The 22,013-nt window shown below is 27.3% G+C and overlaps 2 protein-coding genes across 2 annotated transcripts in view; both read left to right on the top strand.

Moving 5' to 3' along the window:
• LOC142332961 (uncharacterized) overlaps positions 1–4,312 on the top strand; it is a 71,756-nt gene extending 67,444 nt beyond the window's left edge. Inside the window, exons 5-6 of the mRNA XM_075379682.1 lie at positions 288–483; positions 1,950–4,312. Of these exons, the coding sequence (XP_075235797.1) occupies positions 288–483; positions 1,950–3,789 (2,036 nt within the window). The 3' untranslated portion in view covers positions 3,790–4,312. The remainder of the gene's footprint in view (positions 1–287; positions 484–1,949) is intronic.
• A 10,136-nt stretch (positions 4,313–14,448) lies between these two features.
• Positions 14,449–16,077, top strand: DCTN3-p24 (Dynactin 3, p24 subunit). Its single transcript, XM_075379647.1, has 2 exons — positions 14,449–14,619; positions 15,324–16,077. The coding sequence occupies exon 2, from the start codon at positions 15,384–15,386 to the stop codon at positions 15,951–15,953; it is 570 nt and encodes a 189-aa protein (XP_075235762.1). The 5' UTR covers positions 14,449–14,619; positions 15,324–15,383; the 3' UTR covers positions 15,954–16,077.
• Positions 16,078–22,013: the final 5,936 nt, after the last annotated feature.

Below are 22,013 nucleotides of genomic sequence, written 5' to 3'. Positions count from 1 at the left end.
TATGCGGTAATGTTTTTAAGTGCAAAATGAAACCAAAATTAAAAATCTAACTTACGGAAGAATGAAGTTGCCTCAAAATGACATTTAAAATTTGCACTGTTAATAGTAGATTATATAGGTTAATAGTAGTTGTATTGGGTACAGAAGTGTGTACCCAACTATATTAGCATAGGTTTTTGTTCTTCAGGGATCATCCCTTGGTGTAAATCAAAACTAGTAAATTAAGGAGAACAATTTCTCAGTATATTATTATTATAATAAATATATGGATGGTTCTTATTTTCCAGCTGATGGTGTACCAGAGTTTGGACCAAGTAGGGCAACACCAATTTCACTGGGACCATCAAGTATTGCACCACAACCCTATAACAAACCACGACGTCCACATACACCGGTAAATAATGCTGTATCAGAAGATGATGACGATTCATATTTGTTTAAAAGTGACACTGGTGATCGTAGACTTCACAAAGATTTACTGAGGTAGTTTAATTTTAACATATTAATAATTATACAAACATAAGCTCTAACAAATTAAAAAAATAAATCAACGATATTCAAATATTTCTATTGTAACAACTTTTTTTACAGATCATTTCCCCATGTTAGTTTACAATTTTTATAACTTTATATATTTATATATAATATAAAATTCAATTCTCCTTATCACACTAGACAGCAGGAATATTATTTATGTACAGTGTGATTACAAATGAAATATACACTTTCAATAGCTTAAAAAAAGAATACAGAAATGATATGGTTTTACAGGGAATTCAACCGATATCCGATTGACTACTTTTTTTTAAAATAAAGCTGTAGTTGCAGTGGCGTTAATACATAAGTACCCAGGGAATTTTTTAAATATTTAAAGTTTATATTGGTATATCTGTTTTGCAGCTAATGTCACTGACTGATGTGTTATGTTACCAGTCTGGCAAGATGGCCATTACTGCAGTAGAGAAAGTTTTTTGTGTACTCTAATTAGCCACAACAAACTTGGTTACTGTGGTGCAGCTACATTTCAGAACAAAATACAGTATATCATCACAAACAAGAAAATCAATCTATAATTGGAATAAACAGTCTGTGTAAACACAGACTGTGGAATAACACAGGGTGTCTGTGTAAAAAGAAAAGTGCCTGAAGACCTACCATTTCAGAAGAACAAATTGATTGTTTGTGATGTAAATCAATGTAGCCCAGGCAAATCGACTAGATAAGCAAGTTTAGAATTGCAAATTCCTCAACCAACTGGGCGGAAAATTCTGCAGAAACGTTTGAAAACGACACCTTATAAATTACAGTTAAACAATAAACATTTTTGTGTGGAGTTAATCACCTAATTTTCAGTGATGAATTTATGTTTCGCATTAATAGAAAAGTTAATAGACATAATATAAGAATATGGGGGTAAAGAAAACCTAACAGAAATTTTACAATATACATCCAATTTTCCTAAAGTAAACAAGTCTTGCACTGTATCTCATAGAAGGGTGTACAGGCCGCTCTTTTTTCATGAAGTGACAGTAACCAGAGTAATTTATCTGGACACGTTAAGTGAATGGCGAGTACCTCAACTCCAGAAAGATTGTGACAACTTCGTTTCTGTATAACACATGATTGCACGTGTTTGGAACAGATTTAACTAACATTTTGATATCTGTCGTGATACAAACAGTGCACACATTGAACACTTATAAATAAAAACTTAAAGAGTTCTTCTACATAATCATGTAAGTAATCATCTCAACTATCAAAAAATAAATTTTTAATAAGCTATCGAAAGTGTTTATTTCATTTGTAATCACCTGTATTTATAACCAAATAAATTACATACAGACAATAATCAATAAAGAGATAATTCAACGTTATAAAGAACAGTAAATAAATTGACTTAAATTTTAGCTTTCAATTAAAATTAACAAGATTCTTATTTATTTTTTCAGAGGAAGCAGCTCTGGAAATTTCTTTGCAAATAAAAATCAAGGTAAAGAAGATAACGAATATGAAGATGTTGCAACGCAAAATCAGGACTCATCAAGAAATCAACTTTCACAAAGCACACAAAAGAAGAAACCAGCAAAAGGTGTCGTAAGAAAATTATTAACAGGCAAAAGACCAATACAAAACCAGGAAATCTCAACAACTACAACAGCATCATCAAACATATATAATAATAATATTGGTTCAAGAAATAAATATAATACTGTACAAAGAAATCGTCCAACAACAGCACCAACAACAGAATCGATAAATTACTATCAATCAACTGCTGCAGCACCATCTAACAATTACAATTCAAGAAATAATTACAACTCTTTTAATAGTTACCAAACATCAAGTACAACAATAGCACCAAGTGCAGCTGCAACTTATAACAATTATAATAATAATAATAATAATAATAATTTTAAGTCACGTGGTAATACAAATTATAACAGCTTTACAAATAAAGCAGAAACACCAACAACAACAACAATTAATTATTACAGCCAACAATCAACAACAACTGCACCAGTACAAAATTATAATAATTACAACAATAATAATAATAATAATTATCCACAATATAATTATAACAATAATCAATATCAAACAAGTACAAACAGTCCATTTAATACTAATAACTACTATCAATCAACAAACAATGCACAGACAACAAAATTACAACAATCACAGAGTTCAACAAGTAGTAACAATTACTATCAACAACCAGCTCAAACAACAAATAACTATTATCAACAATACAATAACAATAAATCACCATCGACCGATACTTATCAACAAACTACAACAGTAAAACCTATCAATAATAATTATTATAGCCAGCAAAATAATTACAATAATCAACAACAAACAAGTACAACATATAATTACGATTACTATTATCAAACTTCATCAACAACCGCTGCTCCAAATTTTGCAAATTATTACACAACACAAGCAACACCATTTGTAAATAATAACAATAATTATGAACAGGGTACATCAACAACACAACAAAATTCAAATTATCAGACTAAAAATTTATACAATTATAATTTAAATGCAGCCAATACTGCTACTTCTGCCGTCAGTGGTGCTTCATCTTTTACAAACTCACAACAAAACTACGATCCATATAATTCATATCACAACAATAATAATGATAGATATGATGAACAAACATACGGAGAATCATTAAAAACTGCACCGAGTTCGAATATAAAACCAAGCGATATCAATTCGTTTCAAACATACCAACAAAAACAACAAAATAATGGATTTAATACGACAGTCGCTGCCAGTTATAATTTTAATACAGAACCTCAAAAAATAACACAAACTTCTCAAAAATTACAAACTACAACAAAATCAGTTTATTCGACGCCGAAACCAAATTTTTACACAGTTGCCGTACCGACAACAAAATTAAGTAGAAATTTACAACAAAATAATAATAATTATCAAAGCCAAACAAGTACTACGTTAAGTTCAATAAATAATTATAATACAAACAGAGGAAACAATGTTTACACAACATCATCACCAATATTTACAGAAACTAAACAAAAGAATAACAATTACGACACTTATAAAACAGAAAAATCATTCCAATCACCACCATTAACGCAACAATCTACTACAATTAAAACAGCAGCAGTAAGTAATAAAAAGGAAAAAGATGCATCATATGACTACGCATATTATGACGATGGATCACCATCAGAATATGATGCTTTTGAACCGGTCGGTGAAGAATTTGTAAGAACAACTAAAAAATCAAAAAGAGGTATTAAGAATTAAGCAGATAAAATAATGAAATCATCTTAAAATATTTTACCAAAAAAAAATTATAAATTAATAGTTTTACATTTAAAATTAAATAATAAAGATTATCCTATTTTTAAATTGTTAAACGTTTATTTAATCTTTGAGCTGGTGTGCACAATTATTTTTTTTAAATTAATTTGTGAACAATTTACTTTTTATAACATAATGATACATATCACTGATAATAGGTGTACATTAAACTACAGCTTCCAGCTTCAAATCTCAATAAGGCTTTGAATTTTTCATGTTCTACAAAATTAATTTTTCATCCAAAAATAAATCAATGGTTACTATAACTGTAGTTACGTTATGACTATGTAAATAAATAAACAAGAAAAAATAAAAAAAAATTGATGCATTAAAATTTTTTAACCCATTCACATAAATATCAAATTGCTTTCTACATAGTAGATGAGAGATCACCATCTATGTATTTCGTTAATAAATATGTGATATAACTAACATTTTTTCAAGCTGAAAAATTTTTGTTCTCAAATTGTATGTTCTGTTTGCACTTGACTACACTATTTTCATTATTTTTAGACTGAAATTAAGTCAATTTCATAGCAGTAGATATAATTTTAATTAGTTTATTGTTTACACATTCTTTTTAAATTATCATTCATTGTTAAAATAATATATTGTTAATTAATTATATTATTTTTATATTTATTTAAGAATAAATATAAAAAGAGATTTTCTAATGAAAAAGAATCTTAATTAAGTGTTTCATAGTTAAAAAAAAATTGCTATATGAACTGAATGATCAGGGCTGACTATAATAACAATTTTGATATATATAGCAATGATTTAAGTGATATAGAAAATCCAACAATATTCTTTTTACACTTCCTCTCTGTAGAAAAAAAAAATCATCTTGAAAGTTATCATAAGATATAAATAATATAAGATATAAGACAAATATTTGGTCCAAATTTTTATCTTGCTATCATCAAATCTTTATACACTGACAACAAATTTTTCAATCTATTAAAATAAAATCTATCAGATAGGAATACTCAACCGACTTTTAACTAAATCTGATGAGCTTTTGATTATCAAATGGCACACTTGCATTATATAAACTAACGCAGAAGGGTTAAAAATAAAATAAAAAACAAAATAACCGCATAAGAATAATAATGCGTAATGATATGCACCAGAACTTCAGCCATTATCAGAACAAAAAGTAGATTTACTTTAATAAACGTGATAATCTACAATAGCAGTAAAAAAAAGTTATGTATACACGCCTGCTCAAAAGATAAATATAAAATTAAAAAAAAAAAATAATTGTAATATTTTGATAATATCTGATTATAAAGCTGCACTTATACATTTGTATTATTAGTGTTAAGTATTTTAATCGCATGTAATTAAATTATATCAATTGTTCCACCTCAATATACTCCTAAAAAAAAACAAGAAGTTCCTGATGTATACTCTGATTTCCATTAATATTACTATCAAAAATGAACTTTGCATACAATGATGTTAACTATTCATTTTTGCATTCAATTTGACTAAGATATCCTGACATATTTCTGTGAAAACAAGGTGGGAATGTACTTTATAGATGGTATAACATACGATTACGCTTAGAAAAATAAGAAGAGGAAAAATTAGCAATCCTGAACCCAATGATTGACATATATTATTTATAAAACAATACAAAAGAATTGACAATGATGTTATTATTAAATTATTGATTTAATGCAACTAAAATACAAAGAAATGAACAATCATGTTATATAAAATCTAGCTTAACCAAAAGTTTATAATGGCCATAATGAATAAAAATGAACATACCTACCTAATGACCAATCTATATATATATATATATATATATATTCCTTTATACTGAATGAAATTTTTAGGCGTGAATTATCTTCATTTTATTATTTCTAAGATTATTCTGCATTACATTCGATCTATATCCAGTTTAGTTAAATTACAATCAATACCCAGATAATATCACCTGAAACATGAAGCAAAGACATAAATTTGTAATTATAACCGATGGAAAAAATACTTTATTAAACGTTTTTATATTTTTAACATATTCATTACCAAACGACAAATTTTTCAACCAAATTTAACTTGTTAGAGTCGGTGTGAACCAGAACTGTCATGTTTTAAAGCATTACCACTTTATATTCGAAAATCATGATCACGGAAAACACCAAAGTTTACTTAGTCTGTCATTATCAACATTCACTTTGTTTATAATCTAATCTATTTTTCATTAATTTTCATGACGAACAGATTTATTCATTTTATTAATAATTTCTTTTGAAACAAATGATGTCATTTAATTATAATAAATATAACATAAATAAATTTGTTTTAGTATTTTAACATCAATTATATTTTACCATTAAGCAAATTGTTTTTATTTATTCAAAATTTAATACATTAAGAATCTTCCGTCTAAGATCAAATAAAACTACTATTCATTCTTGATTCAAATATGTCACCCCATTTATAGTAAAAAAAAAACTGTGACATAAAGTATAAGTGAGGTTAAAATGCATATAACTTACATTTAAAATATAAAAAATTTGATACCCTATTCAACACATAAATGAATTGTCTTTATATTTTTTAGTAACAGAAAACAAGTCAATTTCCTATCTTCACATAGTAACCCTAAAACGTTTATACTAGTTAAGTAAAGTTTATTTTAAGTATTTTATTTTCTAGTAATGTTACAGCTAACTGGATTTCCTTTTAAAAAAAAATGCACTTTAAAACAAAATTTTCAGTTTTGGAAATGTAAAGGACTTTATAAGGTAATTTTGTAAGTCAATCACTTTATTTTTACATTCAGACCATTATGAATAATAGAAAAAATATTGCTCTGTTTTGCCAAAACATTATACTCATTTTCTTCAATATTTTCTGCATTGTAGATATAACAAACTAAGAATGTAATTTAGCCTAGGTACTGCGTATATCAAATATAAGTAAATACCAACCAATCTTTTAAATCTACTTTAGGCCAGTTGAGAATACCAAAATTTTTTTGTTATACTTTGTAACTTTTAGATGATTTACACAAATTTCCATTCATTGACCCACCAACACTGTACAGAAAACCTAATTATTGTACATTTCTAATTATGATCATTTGAAAAATTCGATAGTAAAGATTAAATTAAATTTTATGAGAAGTAGGAGTCCCACCGTTATACAGTAAGCACCTAACCGCTTGTTTGGCTTTTGTACAACCCCTGAGTAGGAATAAGTGCTTGAAAAATTTCACAGACACAGAGGATTGTTAGCTTATTGAACCTCAATAAAGAAGTAGCTCTATAGAATATTGAAAGGTATGATCATAATACCATAATACCACAGCTGGAACCAGAATGGTGGCCGATCTATTTCCCATGTCACTTACCGAAGGAAGAAATAAAGAATAAGAAAATGGTCAAAAGGGAAGAAATAGATAATCAACCTACATGTGGACTACTTACGATTAGGATTATCCAGAATCTTCCACTTTTGCAATTTGTTATTTAACAGATCTTGTTTTTTATACTATTGACTTTCTTAATCTATAAAACAATTTTTCTTTTGCATTTTACTTAAAAAATTACAACATAATTGATGTTTCATAATTTCATTTTAAGGAAATATTATACAACATTGCCTAAAAACTTGGAAAAAATACTCCGTTAAAAACTTGAAAAAAACTATACAAAGATTTTTTGTTAACTATTAACACTAAATAATCTAAGCATTAGCAAGTAAACAGCAATAGTGATTTATTAAAAAAATATGGAAACTTATCTATCAGACGAAGTTTGTATGCGTCAAATATAAATAAAATGTAAAGAATAAAAGAAAATATTTTAACTTATAAATATAATAAAAAAATTTTTAAATTATAAATATATAAAGGTATGTTTTTATTTAAATTATTTAAAACATAAATAAATTATAAAAAATATAATTATGTTAATGATAATTAATTTTATGGTAAGAAAAATAGAAAATATATGAAATATTTTTATAATAATAAATTAGTATAATATTACATTTTCTTATATCCTTCAATGTAATTAAAACAACACATTAATTAAATAAGATATTCATTACAGCATATAATCGTTTGAAATGCATAATAATTTAAACTAGAAGATAATTTTGTAAATACTGTAACTGATCGAGTAATTTTATAGAATTATAAATGAGTTTATTTAAAAACTTGTAATTTAAAAAACAATCAAATAAATTATATAATAGGTGTATTATATATATATAAAATGTATGTATGTATGTAAATTAATATTCCATTAATTGATGAAATCGTTCAATCAATGTTTAATTTTTAGGTTATTTAAAATAATTTTATTTTACTCAAAAAATAACACTACAGTGCATTTAAAAAAATTTAATTTAAGGGTAAAAAGCATTTTCTGATAAGAAAAATAATTTAAAATTGTTCAGATATTGAATGATAAAATTAACTGCTAAATATTAAGTGCTTGGACCAAAAAATATAATTAATTTAAAATTAATTTTTAAAAATTATTTTAAAACTTTTAACGTAGAATTCGATTTGCCCAGATTTTTTCAACCACCTATCCCAATAAAGAATATTGAAAATAAACCCAAGTTAAGTTGCTTTTACTATCATTATTGTTGAGGATGATAGTAAAAGCACACATACCTTAAAATAAAATAAAATGTTATTTTAAGATGTGTATTACACCGAACAAGTAACACAAGTGATATAACCATAAGACAAAATAATTATAATAAAAAATAACTGTTATAACACTGCAATCATTACAAACTGATAGTTTAATAATACCTGGAATGCCTCAGGAAGAACATCTTTAAAACTGAAAAGTCAAACAAGATAAAATATTAATAACTGTAGCTACACTTGTTAAATTGATCGATTCCTCTAAATCATTAAAATTTAACAATGTTGGGTGCAGTTATACTGAAAACTGTTATTTATTATTGGTAAAAATATGATATTTTTATAGAACCCAAAATAATAGGTAGCTGAAACATAAACAGAAGATAGAACCCATCAAGCGTCAAAAATTGAATAATCGTAAGAAATTATGAGATATGAAAAAAAGGAAGGCCTTAAAGTAAACTGTTGTCGTTTATTTGGTAACAAATATTAAATACATTCTTTAACAAGGTAAAAAATAAAAAAAAACATGAATGAAATAAACATAAAAAATCATGCTATAAATTAGATGTAAAACGAGATAAATATTCAAACAATCAACGCAATCTTATTCAATAAATTTGTTCTTGGAACTCCAGAAACAACACTAAATATTTTATCACATGCCTTTGCCATCACTATCTTTATCTAAATCACACTAATCGATATCACTTCATGTAACTCTGACGAGAGATCGCAATCGAAAAGAGATAGAAAAGATAAAGAAAGCTCAGCGGGAGCAAATTGATATTACTGGCATGCTTATAAGCATAAAAATGATGAAAACCAACCATCATAAACACATCTATATAATTCATCTTTATATCTAGGTAAACCAAATTACTGTATCTGTAAATAAATAAACAAACCAAATAACCTCTGTATAACTCAATATTTCACTTCGCGGTACCTAACCTTTATTTCATGATAGATTTTTGCAGAAAATATCTAAAACAGTCTTATGTAATCTCATATTCTGTTTTTAATTAATAGTTCAGAAATAAAAATTCTGTAAAACAGTACTTTTACACTAAGTATCGTACCTATAAAACATTTCAGAAGGTTTATGGTTTAATGATAAACCGATAGATATAATTCTGAAGAAGGGTTTATAATTTTTACATATTTATATAAGAGAAAAAAATCAATTCATATCATTGGAAGGAATCTGGGTGAATGAAATTGTACTGTATTACTATTTTCTTAAATTATACGTTACATTACTCCTAAGAGTTAAAAGAATTCCTTCATTTTAAAAAAATATTTATATATTTTAAAACCTTATTTGACTGGACACTTGGTATAAATGCCAACCTTTTTTCATTAGCAATAATTAATATTTAAATAAGGCAACAAAATAATTCGCTATTAACAAACAAAAAACCATTATGACTTTCGAAAAAACATCAATAATTTTTATGTGCCATAAATGTATATATAAATAAATTAAAATTTTAGTCCTTACATTAATATTACTTCTGCTATTTTTGTAAATTAACATTTCATTTAAAAAAAAAAAAAAAAAACCAAGCACTTAATATAAATATAAAATTATTTTTATAAATGATATATCAGGAAGTACTTTTTCTACTCCAACAAATTTTAACATTGGCTTTTATGTTTCTGGTCAAAAAAGTTAAAATAATTATGAAACCTACTGCAATGTAATTAATAAGTTAGTTGTAAGAATTTTAGTATGTAAGAAAAATTTTGTACTGAATTGAACAAAAATAAAAAAAAATGTTTAAGTATGATGTACATTTATTTTGTAAATAGTTTCCTATAAAATACAGTGGATCTTAGCTATAACAACCTAATTAGTTTTAGTAGAATAGTTGTAAATCATACCCTTACTTTTATATTAAACATCAATAATTCGGCTGCAGGAAGATTCTCCAAAGATATTTTTTAGATAAACTTAAATAACAGTGTTTTATTTAAACAACTGAATGCTATTTTGTTTTTGAATTAAAAACCATTGTTATGTAACCGGATAAAATTTCTCTTTGCCTATATAAACTTGTACAATGGCATATATTTCCTTAGAGAATTGTTTCATTGATATCACTATCATATGAGATTACTTACTTTCCTCTAATTCAGTTAATAGGTTATACTTCACATGTTATCAGGAAACATCTGAAATTAAGACTTTACCAAATATTTTAAAATCTGACATCTTCTAAATTGATTAAATCAACCCTTTGCTACGACAGATTGCTTCGTCAGTTTCATTTCACTCTTGCTTTAACATCTGAAATACTGATGATATTCTTGCAAAAATAATTGCTTGGTTATCAAGTATATAAGTTAACTTAATTTAGTAATAAATGCATTCTGTTATGCCTTTATTTTACTTCTGGCAAGAGACTTTCACAAGTATTTTAGTTTCATTTATAGTATCACTTCTTAACAACACATAAACCCATTAACTTCAAATATGCAGTTTCATTTATTTGTAGGGGTCGTTTAAATTACTTTAATATGAAGTCCTACGCAATATGGACGAAGTCCTACACAACAACTACCACATGAAAATAAACAAGAACAAAACGAAAGTAATGAACTGTAGTAGAAATAACAAAGATGGACCACTGAATGTGAAAATAGGAGGAGAAAAGATTATGGAGGTAGAAGAATTTTGTTATTTGGGAAGTGGAATTACTAAAGTTGGACGAAGCAGGAGCAATATAAAATGCCGAATAGCACAGGCCAAACGAACCTTCAGTCAGAAATATAGTTTGTTTACATCAAAAATGAATTTAAACATCAGGAAAAGATTTTTGAAAGTATATGTTTGGAGTGTCGCTTTATATGGAAGTGAAACTAGGACGATTGGAGTATCTGAGAAGAAAAGATTAGAAGCTTTTGAAATGCGGGGGTATAGGAGAATGTTAAAAATCAGATGGGTGGATGAGGCGACAAATGAAGAGGTGCTATGGCAAATAAGATGAAGAAAGAAGCATTTGGAAAAATATAGCTAAAAGAAGAGACAGACTTATAGGCCACATCATATTAAGGCATCCTGGAATAGTCGTTTTAATATTAGAGGGACAGGTAGAAGGAAAAAATTGCGTACTTACGTATTAACGCCACCGCAGCTACAGCTTTATTTAAAAACAAAGTACTCAATCGGATTTCTGTGGAAAATGGGCCGATATAGAGTTTAACATAGATTCAAAACAATGTTTATTAATTTTAATAAATGTTTATTTATATTTATTTATTTTATAAATATAATTTAACTAAACTTAACCTATGCTCGCTAACCTTAACTAATTAACAGGAGTGTTTTGATTATTTAAATAATAAATAATTGCAATAATTACTGAATTTATTAAATAAATACTCAAAAAATTATGGTGTTAATTAGTCAAGGTTAGCAAGCGTAGGTTAAGTTTTGTTAAATAATTATATTTATAAAATAAATAAATATAAATAACCATTTATTAAAATTAATAAAGAGACTGTTCATTTTCCACCGAAATCCGATTCAATACTTTGTTTTTAAATAAACCTGTAGCTGCGGTGGCGTTAATATGTAAGTACCAAAAATTGTGAAGGCAAGCCACGTTTGGAATATGTAAAACAAATTGTTACAGATGTAAGATGTAGGAGGTATACCGAAATGAAACGACTAGATAGGGAATCTTGGAGAGCTGCATCAAACCAGTCAAATGACTGAAGACAAAAAAAAACCACAAAAACCACTATGAACAAAACAACCAAAATAAATAATCAATTACCACAGATACAGATTTATGTAATGAGATAAGATATATACAGTAAAGAACACACTTCAAAAAATTTGTTATAACATCTGCATATTATCAAGCAAAACTGTAGACATCAATAAATATTCTTTTTCACATACTTATCACTTAATTTTAATAAATTAAAAAGTTTGTTAACAATGTTATAGGTTATAGATTAAGTAGTTATAAATCCAGATATATATTTCAGGCTGTTGGGGAAAAAGCCTGTAATGCAATTTGACACTATTCACAATCATTTTAATATAATATGAATCAAAGACACATTTGATTTAATGCTCATGATATTTTATTTAGCAAATTCTTATTGTTAGTATTTAAAAGAGAGCTTAGAACCTAAGAATACAAAAACTATATTTCAGTGACAGCAATAAATAATACAATGGGCAAACTGTAATATTTGACGATCCTAATAAATACGATGATTCCATTAAAGTTAAATAACAAATTCAAAGTAATAACTGCAATATATAAGGCTTACCTTCCCAGTGAATGTAGCTAGCTATATTAAAGGGGAAAGAATGGTGTTCAAGTCAAAAATGGGTTATAGAGTTTTTTCTAAATCTTTTAGGGTTAAATTAGTTTATCTAGACTAAAAAAACATATGTATATATATATATATATATATATATATATATCACACTACTTTTGGCCTTACATCTCAGGATTGAATAAGCAATTTTCTTCAATTTCCCTTAAATATTTCTATAAGAAAAAGTGTAGGGTGTGGTCGTGTAAGGATATATGTTGGAATTTATGTAGTGTTCTTGGTGTAATGTATAGTGTAAACAGTTCAGCAGCTCTGTGTGTAGTTGGAAGAAAAGTTACAGGGGCTACGACTGTGGGGTCGCCAACCTCCAAAATCTTAAAGAATAAGACTCCCCATTGGGGCTTGGATATACTAGGTACATATTCATCCACAGGTAAAACATAAAGAGACTATACACACAGAAGTGGATTTTGCCAATCATCTTGTAGAAACATGAAAAGACAATAAAATGAAAAGTTTGGATATAGCACACGACAAAGATCTCAATACACTTAATATAAAATTTATAGACAGAAATCTTTTTTCAAAAACAACATCCTAAATTATTAAATAAAAAAAGAGTGGATTTCTGGATTTTTTGTTCATTAATTAAAAGCTTTTTTAGGTTAGTTATCATTACAATGGTATTAGCAGTTGAATTAAATCATGGATACTGGTGTTCTTTGGTGGTTCGGTTTCAATTAACCACACATCTCAGGAATGATCAACCTGAGATTGTACAAGACTTCATTTACATTCACACATATCATTCTCTGACGTAGTTCTGGAAAAAAAGGGTTAGCGGTAACTCTAATAAAAAAAGAAATTTAAACAAAACAATCTTAATAAAAAATAATTTTTTCAAAAATTTATATCTTTGCTTTAAAAAATATAGTTAAAATCTGTAAAATTTATAATTTTGCATGACCATACCTGTGTTAGAATGATTTCACTGATTCTTCACTTACGTCTCCGTGGTAATCGTCGGATTTTTGTTTGCCGAGAAACTTTTATCCGGTTATTATAAAAATTTCGTCATTCCTGAATATCTTGGCTGCATTAAAAAATATATTTTGATAGTAGGTATATTTTTTTAAATTACATAAAACTTATTGCAATACTTAGTACAAAACACCAATTAATATGCTTTTTTGACATACGCGTCTTATTTTCTCACCATCTTAAGACATAACCACATGATTGAAAAAAGTTGCCGCTTGAAACAGATTACCAACGTCTATTTTTCGAATAATTTCTTATGTACATTGAATGAGAGAAACAATGAATGTTGCCTAATTAATCTGTAAAAAGCTAGTAGATAAATTATTTTTATTTTTTTAAATAATAGAAAGAATACAATGAACCCTATATTTGATAAATAATTTTAATATTGTATAAAATATTAATATTTAAACTGTTAAAGAAAAAAGTACTTAATGTCCTAGACATTCTTTTAAAATGACTAATTTTCTTAATATATATATATATATAAAGTAATATTTATTACTAAATAATAATTATTAATATTCTTAAAATTACTAAAATTTTCTTTTAAAATAATTATTTCAAAACAGAGGAGGAAACATGTATACAGTAATGTACATAAATATTATATTATTCTTTTGCAAACAACTCATATTAATAATACCGAATTCTTTCGTAGAACCGATTCTTACACCATCGATCCGAATATGTCGATATAGCTCATGTAACCTCGTTAAGTACTGTAATACCGAATTTTCAGTTTATTATACAATATTTATTTATATAAATAAAATTGTTTAATTTTATTAAGGAAACAGATTAAGGTATTTAAATGTTGTATTACCTAAACTTAACCTATAACCTGTTTTGTATTTTTATTAGTAATAGATTTTCCTAAAAATACTAGTAAATTATGATTGAATACATTGAATTTAAAATATACCATTTAGTTCATATTTTATACCATTTAGTTAAATGTAATTTTATCAGTTGTTTAAAAAAATATTTTGTATACTATTTTAATGGTATAATACTTTGATAGTGATAGGCCCTTAACGATGACAAGTACAAGAGAGATCCTACTGTAATTTGTTACCGTTAAAGAATCTTCTTTCTGGTAAAAACTTTATTTTAACTTTATTAACATTATAAGGTCTCTCACTGATATGTCTTAATGAAAGTTTTAGATGTAAATTAATAAAAAATCTATTGGGAACCTGGTAAGATAGGTTATGCAAATCTGACTTATTACTTTACCCTTAATTATTTATATTATGCAATGATATATGGCTCTTATTTGAATATAACTTAAAACATGATTGTGATGGCATAAAGTTTTTGAATTTTACAAATTGTGTCATCAGATTAATAGTTATTTAACTACTTTTTTGATATTTTATAATAAGTTTGAAATGTATTTATAGTTTCTTTACCTATTCATTTATTTCATACATCTACATAACTATGTTAAGGATAATTGTCCATATTTTGGTTTCACTGAACTTTTATTTTTATCGTTTTTTTCTAGGTTTTACTGAATATATTTTTAAGTGGTTATTTGCCAAAAAAAAAAAAATACTGTGTAAAAATGCCAGAAGTTGTTGACCCATTAGATATAATAGAAGCTAGAGTAAAAAAACTTGAAATGAAAGTGTTTGGTGAAAATGTAAATAATTTTGATGTATCAACAATCAGTGTGGTTGATATGTTATCTAAGAGTCAAACACTTATAACGACAGCAATATCTAGTCAAGAAAAAATAAATAAAATAGTTAAGAGGTTAGATCAATTAGAATTAGTACTTGATCCAGCATATGAAGATACTTTGGTTGATAATACAGCAAAAATTGAAATGATATTATTAATGGAAAATGAAGTGTGTGAAACATTAAAACAGCTTAAAAGTTTAAAGGAAATGAATAATATACTTGAAAGTGAACAAATACGTAATATACCAAAAGTTGAAGACAGGTTAAGCGATTTAGTTAAATTATTACTTCAAAATAAAGAAAAAACTGAAAAAGTAACAAAAAATGTGAACAATTTATTAAAGCATTATAATGATGTTATAAATAATTTTACAAAAACATTTGCTCAGCTTAATGAAATAATAACGGAATTAGAAATTGAAGCGCAACCAAAAAAAGTAGTTGAGTAATATGTAAAAAAAATTCAACTTGCTGAAAAATAATAGTGATTATTTATACTAATTTTATTTATGTTAATTACATTTATATTTATCAATTCAGGGCTTGAGAATAAAACTAATAATGTTTAAGAAAGTCATTTCTTATTGCTTGTTATGCCTTGTATTATACTGATCCTCATTACAATATAAAATTTTCAGATTGTTCAGTATTGTAAATTAACAACTACATTGAAGATATCAATATAATAAAAATCATACAGGTTAATTGTTAACCTGTACTTATAGGTACCAAACTGCATACATAAAATATAGAAAAAAACCAAGAATGCAGAAAATATGTAATTTAAATATTGATTGTCATATAAAATTGCCAAAATTTTCAAGAATGAAAATTATTTGTCCCTTTTGAAATTATAAACAAAATGTACATACTCACCAATACAGCAATGTTTACAGATTAAATTGCAGTGATTACGCTAAAAGAGCAAAAATTGAATCAATTTTTACAAACTGATTCAATAGATTGAGATCATATTAATACATTTTAATATCACATACAATTTTTACATGTATAAGAACCGTATCTTTCTTTATACATTTGAACAGTATAAAATGTACTGGCACGTTAAATTTGGCAAATGTAATATGTCACTAAATCATATACCAAACCTATGAACATTTAACTAACAACAGTGCTGCGTGCGAATAACTCTAATGAAGAAGGAAACATTTATAATTTTTAAATTACTTACTCATTTTGTACACACACACACATATATATATATATATATATATATATATATAATTTGTAATTGATAAAGACAACCCTATGATCACTGCAAAATAGCATGGTTATTGTATAAATTACGTAATAAATACAGTTCGTTCAAAAATTAATTATATATGTTTATATAATTATATATTGAGGGACTGCATTCCTTGCTACATGAATGTTTTCTGCAAAAATTAGCAATCCTCCATTGTGTAGTTTTCTTCTGCAACCCAGTCAGAACTTGAGATAACAGATAATAGTGTGGACGTGAGATAAAAGGGTGTTGTGTCTGGTTCTTTGTATCTTTTAATAATTGAGATCATGTGCACTCAGAATGCTGTTAACTTTAGAACAGCGAATATTTCTTGTTGAATAATTAATTCATAATCATGGTGAATACACACAGATAGTGAAAGAACAGTGTTCCAGGTTCACTGGTTCCTAATCAACGTAGTGTAAGCGTGCTAATTGAGAAATTTAAGGAGACGGGATCAGTAAAGGACTATGAAAAAAGTGATAGTTGTGAAAAAAATTGCAAGATGTACCCAACAATACCTTGTAAATGTTGGCCCAACAGAAAAGCATCTTGACTCTGTTGCAACTGCACTCAAGGCAAGGAGCTCAGTTAATATTGGACACAAAAACAATACTGTGGTTTCTACTGAATAGTTTTTAGCAGACAATTCTGTTAATATATTGGACTATGTCTTCTATACTATTGAGGCGTAATTCCATTTATCAGATATGCATCCACTATGCCAACAACTCGCATGACCAGAAAATTGGGGTGTGGATTGCAATATCTAGAATAGTAGGCCACTATTCTTCACAGAAACAATAAATTCAGCTCATTACTGTAAAATCATCCATGAAGAACTAACCAAGGAGGAAATTAATGCTTGGATTCAACAAGATGGCACATAGAGGCAGTTCATTAAGTTACTGCAAGAGGTTTTTGGAGATCAAATCATTAATATAAGCTTCTGGTTACCTTGTACTCTAGACTTAAAATTAACAAATTTTTACTTTTGGAGTTATGCCAAAAATAGATTTTATCGAGGAAACTCCCACACAGGCTCTAGGAACTTCAAACTGCTGTTCATGATTTCACCAAAAAGAAATACGTGCAGTTATGTCCAAATGTTCATGGGGGCCCTTTCCAACAATTAGTCTGTGGTAAGGCAATGTTATATGTTGTTGTACAGGTATACAGTTACATTTTTATTAGTTCCAGTCTTAAAAAGCATAGCAAACTTCTTTAGTATTCAGTCGTAGTACATTATAGATGATAGATTACTATCTTTGTAGGTAGATTTCATAAGAGAGAAGCTACCATAATGGATACAATGATTCAATTTCTGGAAAATTTTGACATATCTTCGCATTTCACATCCTCCAGATCCCAAGACTACCGTCAAGTCAAAAGTTTACATATATATATTTTTCACTTTCTTATGGATACTATAATTGCCGTAGTTTTGCGCCAATCACTTTCAAATTGTAAAAAGAACTCGATCCAAAGTTTCGGTCGAGTTTGTTAACAGCCAAAATTGGCGTGTGGGAGTGAACATGGAATGGCTTTTTCAAAAAAACAAAATATTGCTATAACTTAAGTTCCTACTATTCTTTAGATAAGGACCTAAAATTTATCTAAGTAAAGTTGTTCGGGATCTTGCTTCAATCATATATGTATTTTTCACATTTCTCTGTAAGAATTGCCTCAACTACAGGCAGAATTGGAGTCGTTTTTCATTGACAAAGATTTAAAGCCTTTGCACAACTTAATTTGCTCACAGTTTTAATTATTTTGACGGTCATTTAATTTTAAATTACAAGAAAGACAGTTCATCATATCTTCTACACACTGCAGTTACTAATGATGATAAACTGTCTCTGGTATTATCATTTCCACTTCTTTTAGCGCAGTAATGTTTCAATAACTAAATTTTCACTGCAGGTCTTAACTGATTGATGCAAGTGCATCAGAGGAGCACCGTTAATATTTTTACTCAAATCTACATGATTTACAATCTTAAGAAAGCAAACCTGTATATTTGTGTATGTACAGTTGAACAGGTTCCCAACATCTAATAGAATTTTTCAAGATCACATGCCCATGCCATTAAATATAAATATTTTATAGATTAAAGTTACTGGGTATCTTGAATGAGAAGAAAACAAATAATTTTTAGCTAGTGAAAGAAGTTTTGTCACATTAATACATTTGCATTGAAAATGCATTAATATATTAGAAAATATGTTACATTAGTATGTGTGTTTATATATATATATATATAATCTTGAAAATTGTAGTGACATCTTTTCATCCACTTTATTAGCCAGTCAAATTAAAAAGTGTAATGCTAAATATAAAAATTTTTAGAAAAGTAATGTTTCTCTGATCATGGTGATTTAACCTTGTTTAATTGCATATAAATCGTTCCCAAAAATTATAATTAACTTAAAATATTCACTCATTCCTATTTTTCATCAGTATTCAAACAAACATCCACTGTATATCAAAATGATTATGTATAATGAACCTAAAATGTATTCAATGATGTCAGCTTATCAGCAACTGATCCCAGACCATCAGAGACAGGGAACTGGGATATAAACTGACCCAGTTCATGACCAGTTAGTTGATTTAAGGTATACCTACGTGCTCAGGCATTGAGACCCTTTGCAGAGGGTCAGATGTGGATATTGCAGAAGGGATGACAAGTAGAATACATGGTGTTCAAGTACAATCAATTTTTGTGCCTCAGGAAAGCCTGAGAAATTTCAGCACGCTTACTCCAGATGGGAAATACTGCAGACTGAACAGGTCATGGCATGTGGTCAAAAACGTTGAGAATTATCCACACAAAGATGGTAAAGGAAGTACACAAGTTAATTTCTCCTGATCTTCCTTTCGTTGTGTTTGTAGTCATGGCAAGTCCAGTTCAAGGAGAAATAAATTACAAAAAAAACTGTTTTAACATAGTTTTTACAAACTACTAAAATTAATTCAGATACATGATCAACAATTTCAGGAGCAACTCAGTCCAAAACTTCTCATAACTTTGCTGTATCTTTATAATGATCTATACAGATCATGATCACCACCACATCTATACAGATTGAATATCATGGGCATATTTTATTTAATATTTATATCATTCATTAAGCGGCTTTCTTTAAAAGTTTCTTCTTCAGGAAATTCATAACAGTCTAATATTAAACTAAAATTTTCATTATATGATTCTGTTTTAGGCATGAAAAAACATTATGTTAGCACTAAGATCAAGTGATTTGACACTTAATAAATAGTAAGCCTTTCAACGATTCATCCGAGTTCAACATTTTGCTTGCTTAATAATCTAGGGGTGCTGTAAGCCAAACGGCATAAACTTATATGTAAATTTACACTGCAAGCCAAGTTGCTTGGTTTTCTAACAACTAAAATAAAACCCACAAAGAAAAAACTCAAGCCAAGATTTCACAACTTGTTTACTAAAATACAACCTCAATAAGTAATCATTAAAAAAAATATTCACAAATGATGAGGGGGGTAGGGCAAACAAAAAAATATTTTATGAAAATTTTAAATCTAAATACTTTAGAGTTTTCTTATAAATATTAGTACGAATTCAACAAGTAAATCATACAACAAAATAGTTCTGTCAAAATTACAATGGAACCACAGCTATTCTCCATTTAAAATGAAAAAGAAAACTTCCAAGGAAAGTTTTGAAATTTCACTTTCGTCCATTGAAATTTTTTGTTAAAATGCATCCCATACATAAAAATTACAAAATGCATTACCAAACAAATTGGTTTTATTTTTTTGTCTTAATCTTTTTTTGTAAAGGGCATTCTGAGAGTAAATACCAAAAATTGGTTTTATAATAAAATACTACAATTGATTTTAATTTTTTGTGCTGACCGTTTTTATTTTATAAAAGACATCCTGAGAAAGTAAAACCAAACATTTATTTTTCAACATAAATCATAATTTCAAATAAAGCCAACGACCACTTTATTTTAATTCTTTAAATTGTTATTTAAAATAAGCTCATTACACAACCTCAATAAAACAAGTTAATACGTACGTATATCAACAGATAAAAATACCCACCATCATAATAGGCATAAATTGAAATAACAGGACTTCTTCAGTCTCATGAGATAAAATTTTAATTACATGAACTTTACGTAGAACGCAATAGTAGCTAACAAAAATCTATGAAATCTGAAGTAAAAAAAATGTTTAAAACCTTCCATCTAAAAAAAGCTATTTTTTTATTAAAAAAATTTACATTATCTTTGAGCACAACCTAGCAACTCACGGCACAAAATTATTAAATAAACCTAATTTAGAAGTTTTTTATCAAATTTAAAAAAAGATTAACTTAAGAAAATATTTTTACTCATACACTTGAAAAGAATTTCCTCATTAAAAAAAAAATACATTTTCCATGCAATAAAACATGAACTTTATGGCAATACAGGTTTAGCTTAATCGGTTTACAGTGTTATACACCCTTCCTCTCACGCTATGTAATTCTGACAATGAATGACGTTTCGTATTGAAACGATTTTTAATTCTTGGAAGAAAATACATATTTGTTGGATCATGTATTTAAGCAGGTCAACGCAAAATTTTTTTTCAATAATACACTTGCCTGCTCTGTATAAAAATGTCCTGATCTTTTGAGAAGTTGTGGGCAGAATGGGTGCCCTCTTGCCCAGATGGAGCCTTAAGCTCACAACCCAACCATTTTTCTTCTTCTCCATCTTTGGATTTGAACATAACTCTACAGAGAACAAAGTAGATTTCGGTTTAGGATTGATCTGATAGTTCCCCAAGAAGAAAATGTCAGGACCTACAGAGCCGGGAGGGTGCCTGAGGTCTGATTAGGGGATTGACTACATTTCCTGTCTAGTGACTGTACAATATTCGTAATAGCAAATCTAAAATTGAAAAACAATTATAAGTTGTATTATGCAAACGTTGGTCATATTTATGAAAACTGTGGATTTTCTTTAAATCTCTTATCTTAACAATGCTTTATCAGTGTTTGATAAATAAAATAACATTATCTATTTTCTAAACTCCAGTAATGGTAATCATACAGCAACTCTTACAAGATTTAATTCGGTCAGAACTAAAAAAATATGAATACTTAAAAAATTACAGTAAAATAAAATACACTGTAGGTTTAAGCTTTACTGCTCACCTAAAATGGAGTAACCTGAATAAACTTACATCTAAAATATTTCTTGAAGTTTAAAAAATACAATAATAAAAAACT

This window comes from Lycorma delicatula, chromosome 12 (genome assembly GCF_047948215.1).
Source record: "Lycorma delicatula isolate Av1 chromosome 12, ASM4794821v1, whole genome shotgun sequence".
Lineage (NCBI taxonomy): Eukaryota > Metazoa > Arthropoda > Insecta > Hemiptera > Fulgoridae > Lycorma > Lycorma delicatula.
Note: the sequence above shows the minus strand (reverse complement) of the source record. Positions and strands in the feature narration are given on the sequence as shown.

Excerpts from the sequence above, each read along its gene's own strand:
- DCTN3-p24 (XM_075379647.1), top strand. The coding sequence starts at position 15,384 with ATGCCAGAAGTTGTTGACCCATTAGATATAATAGAAGCTAGAGTAAAA.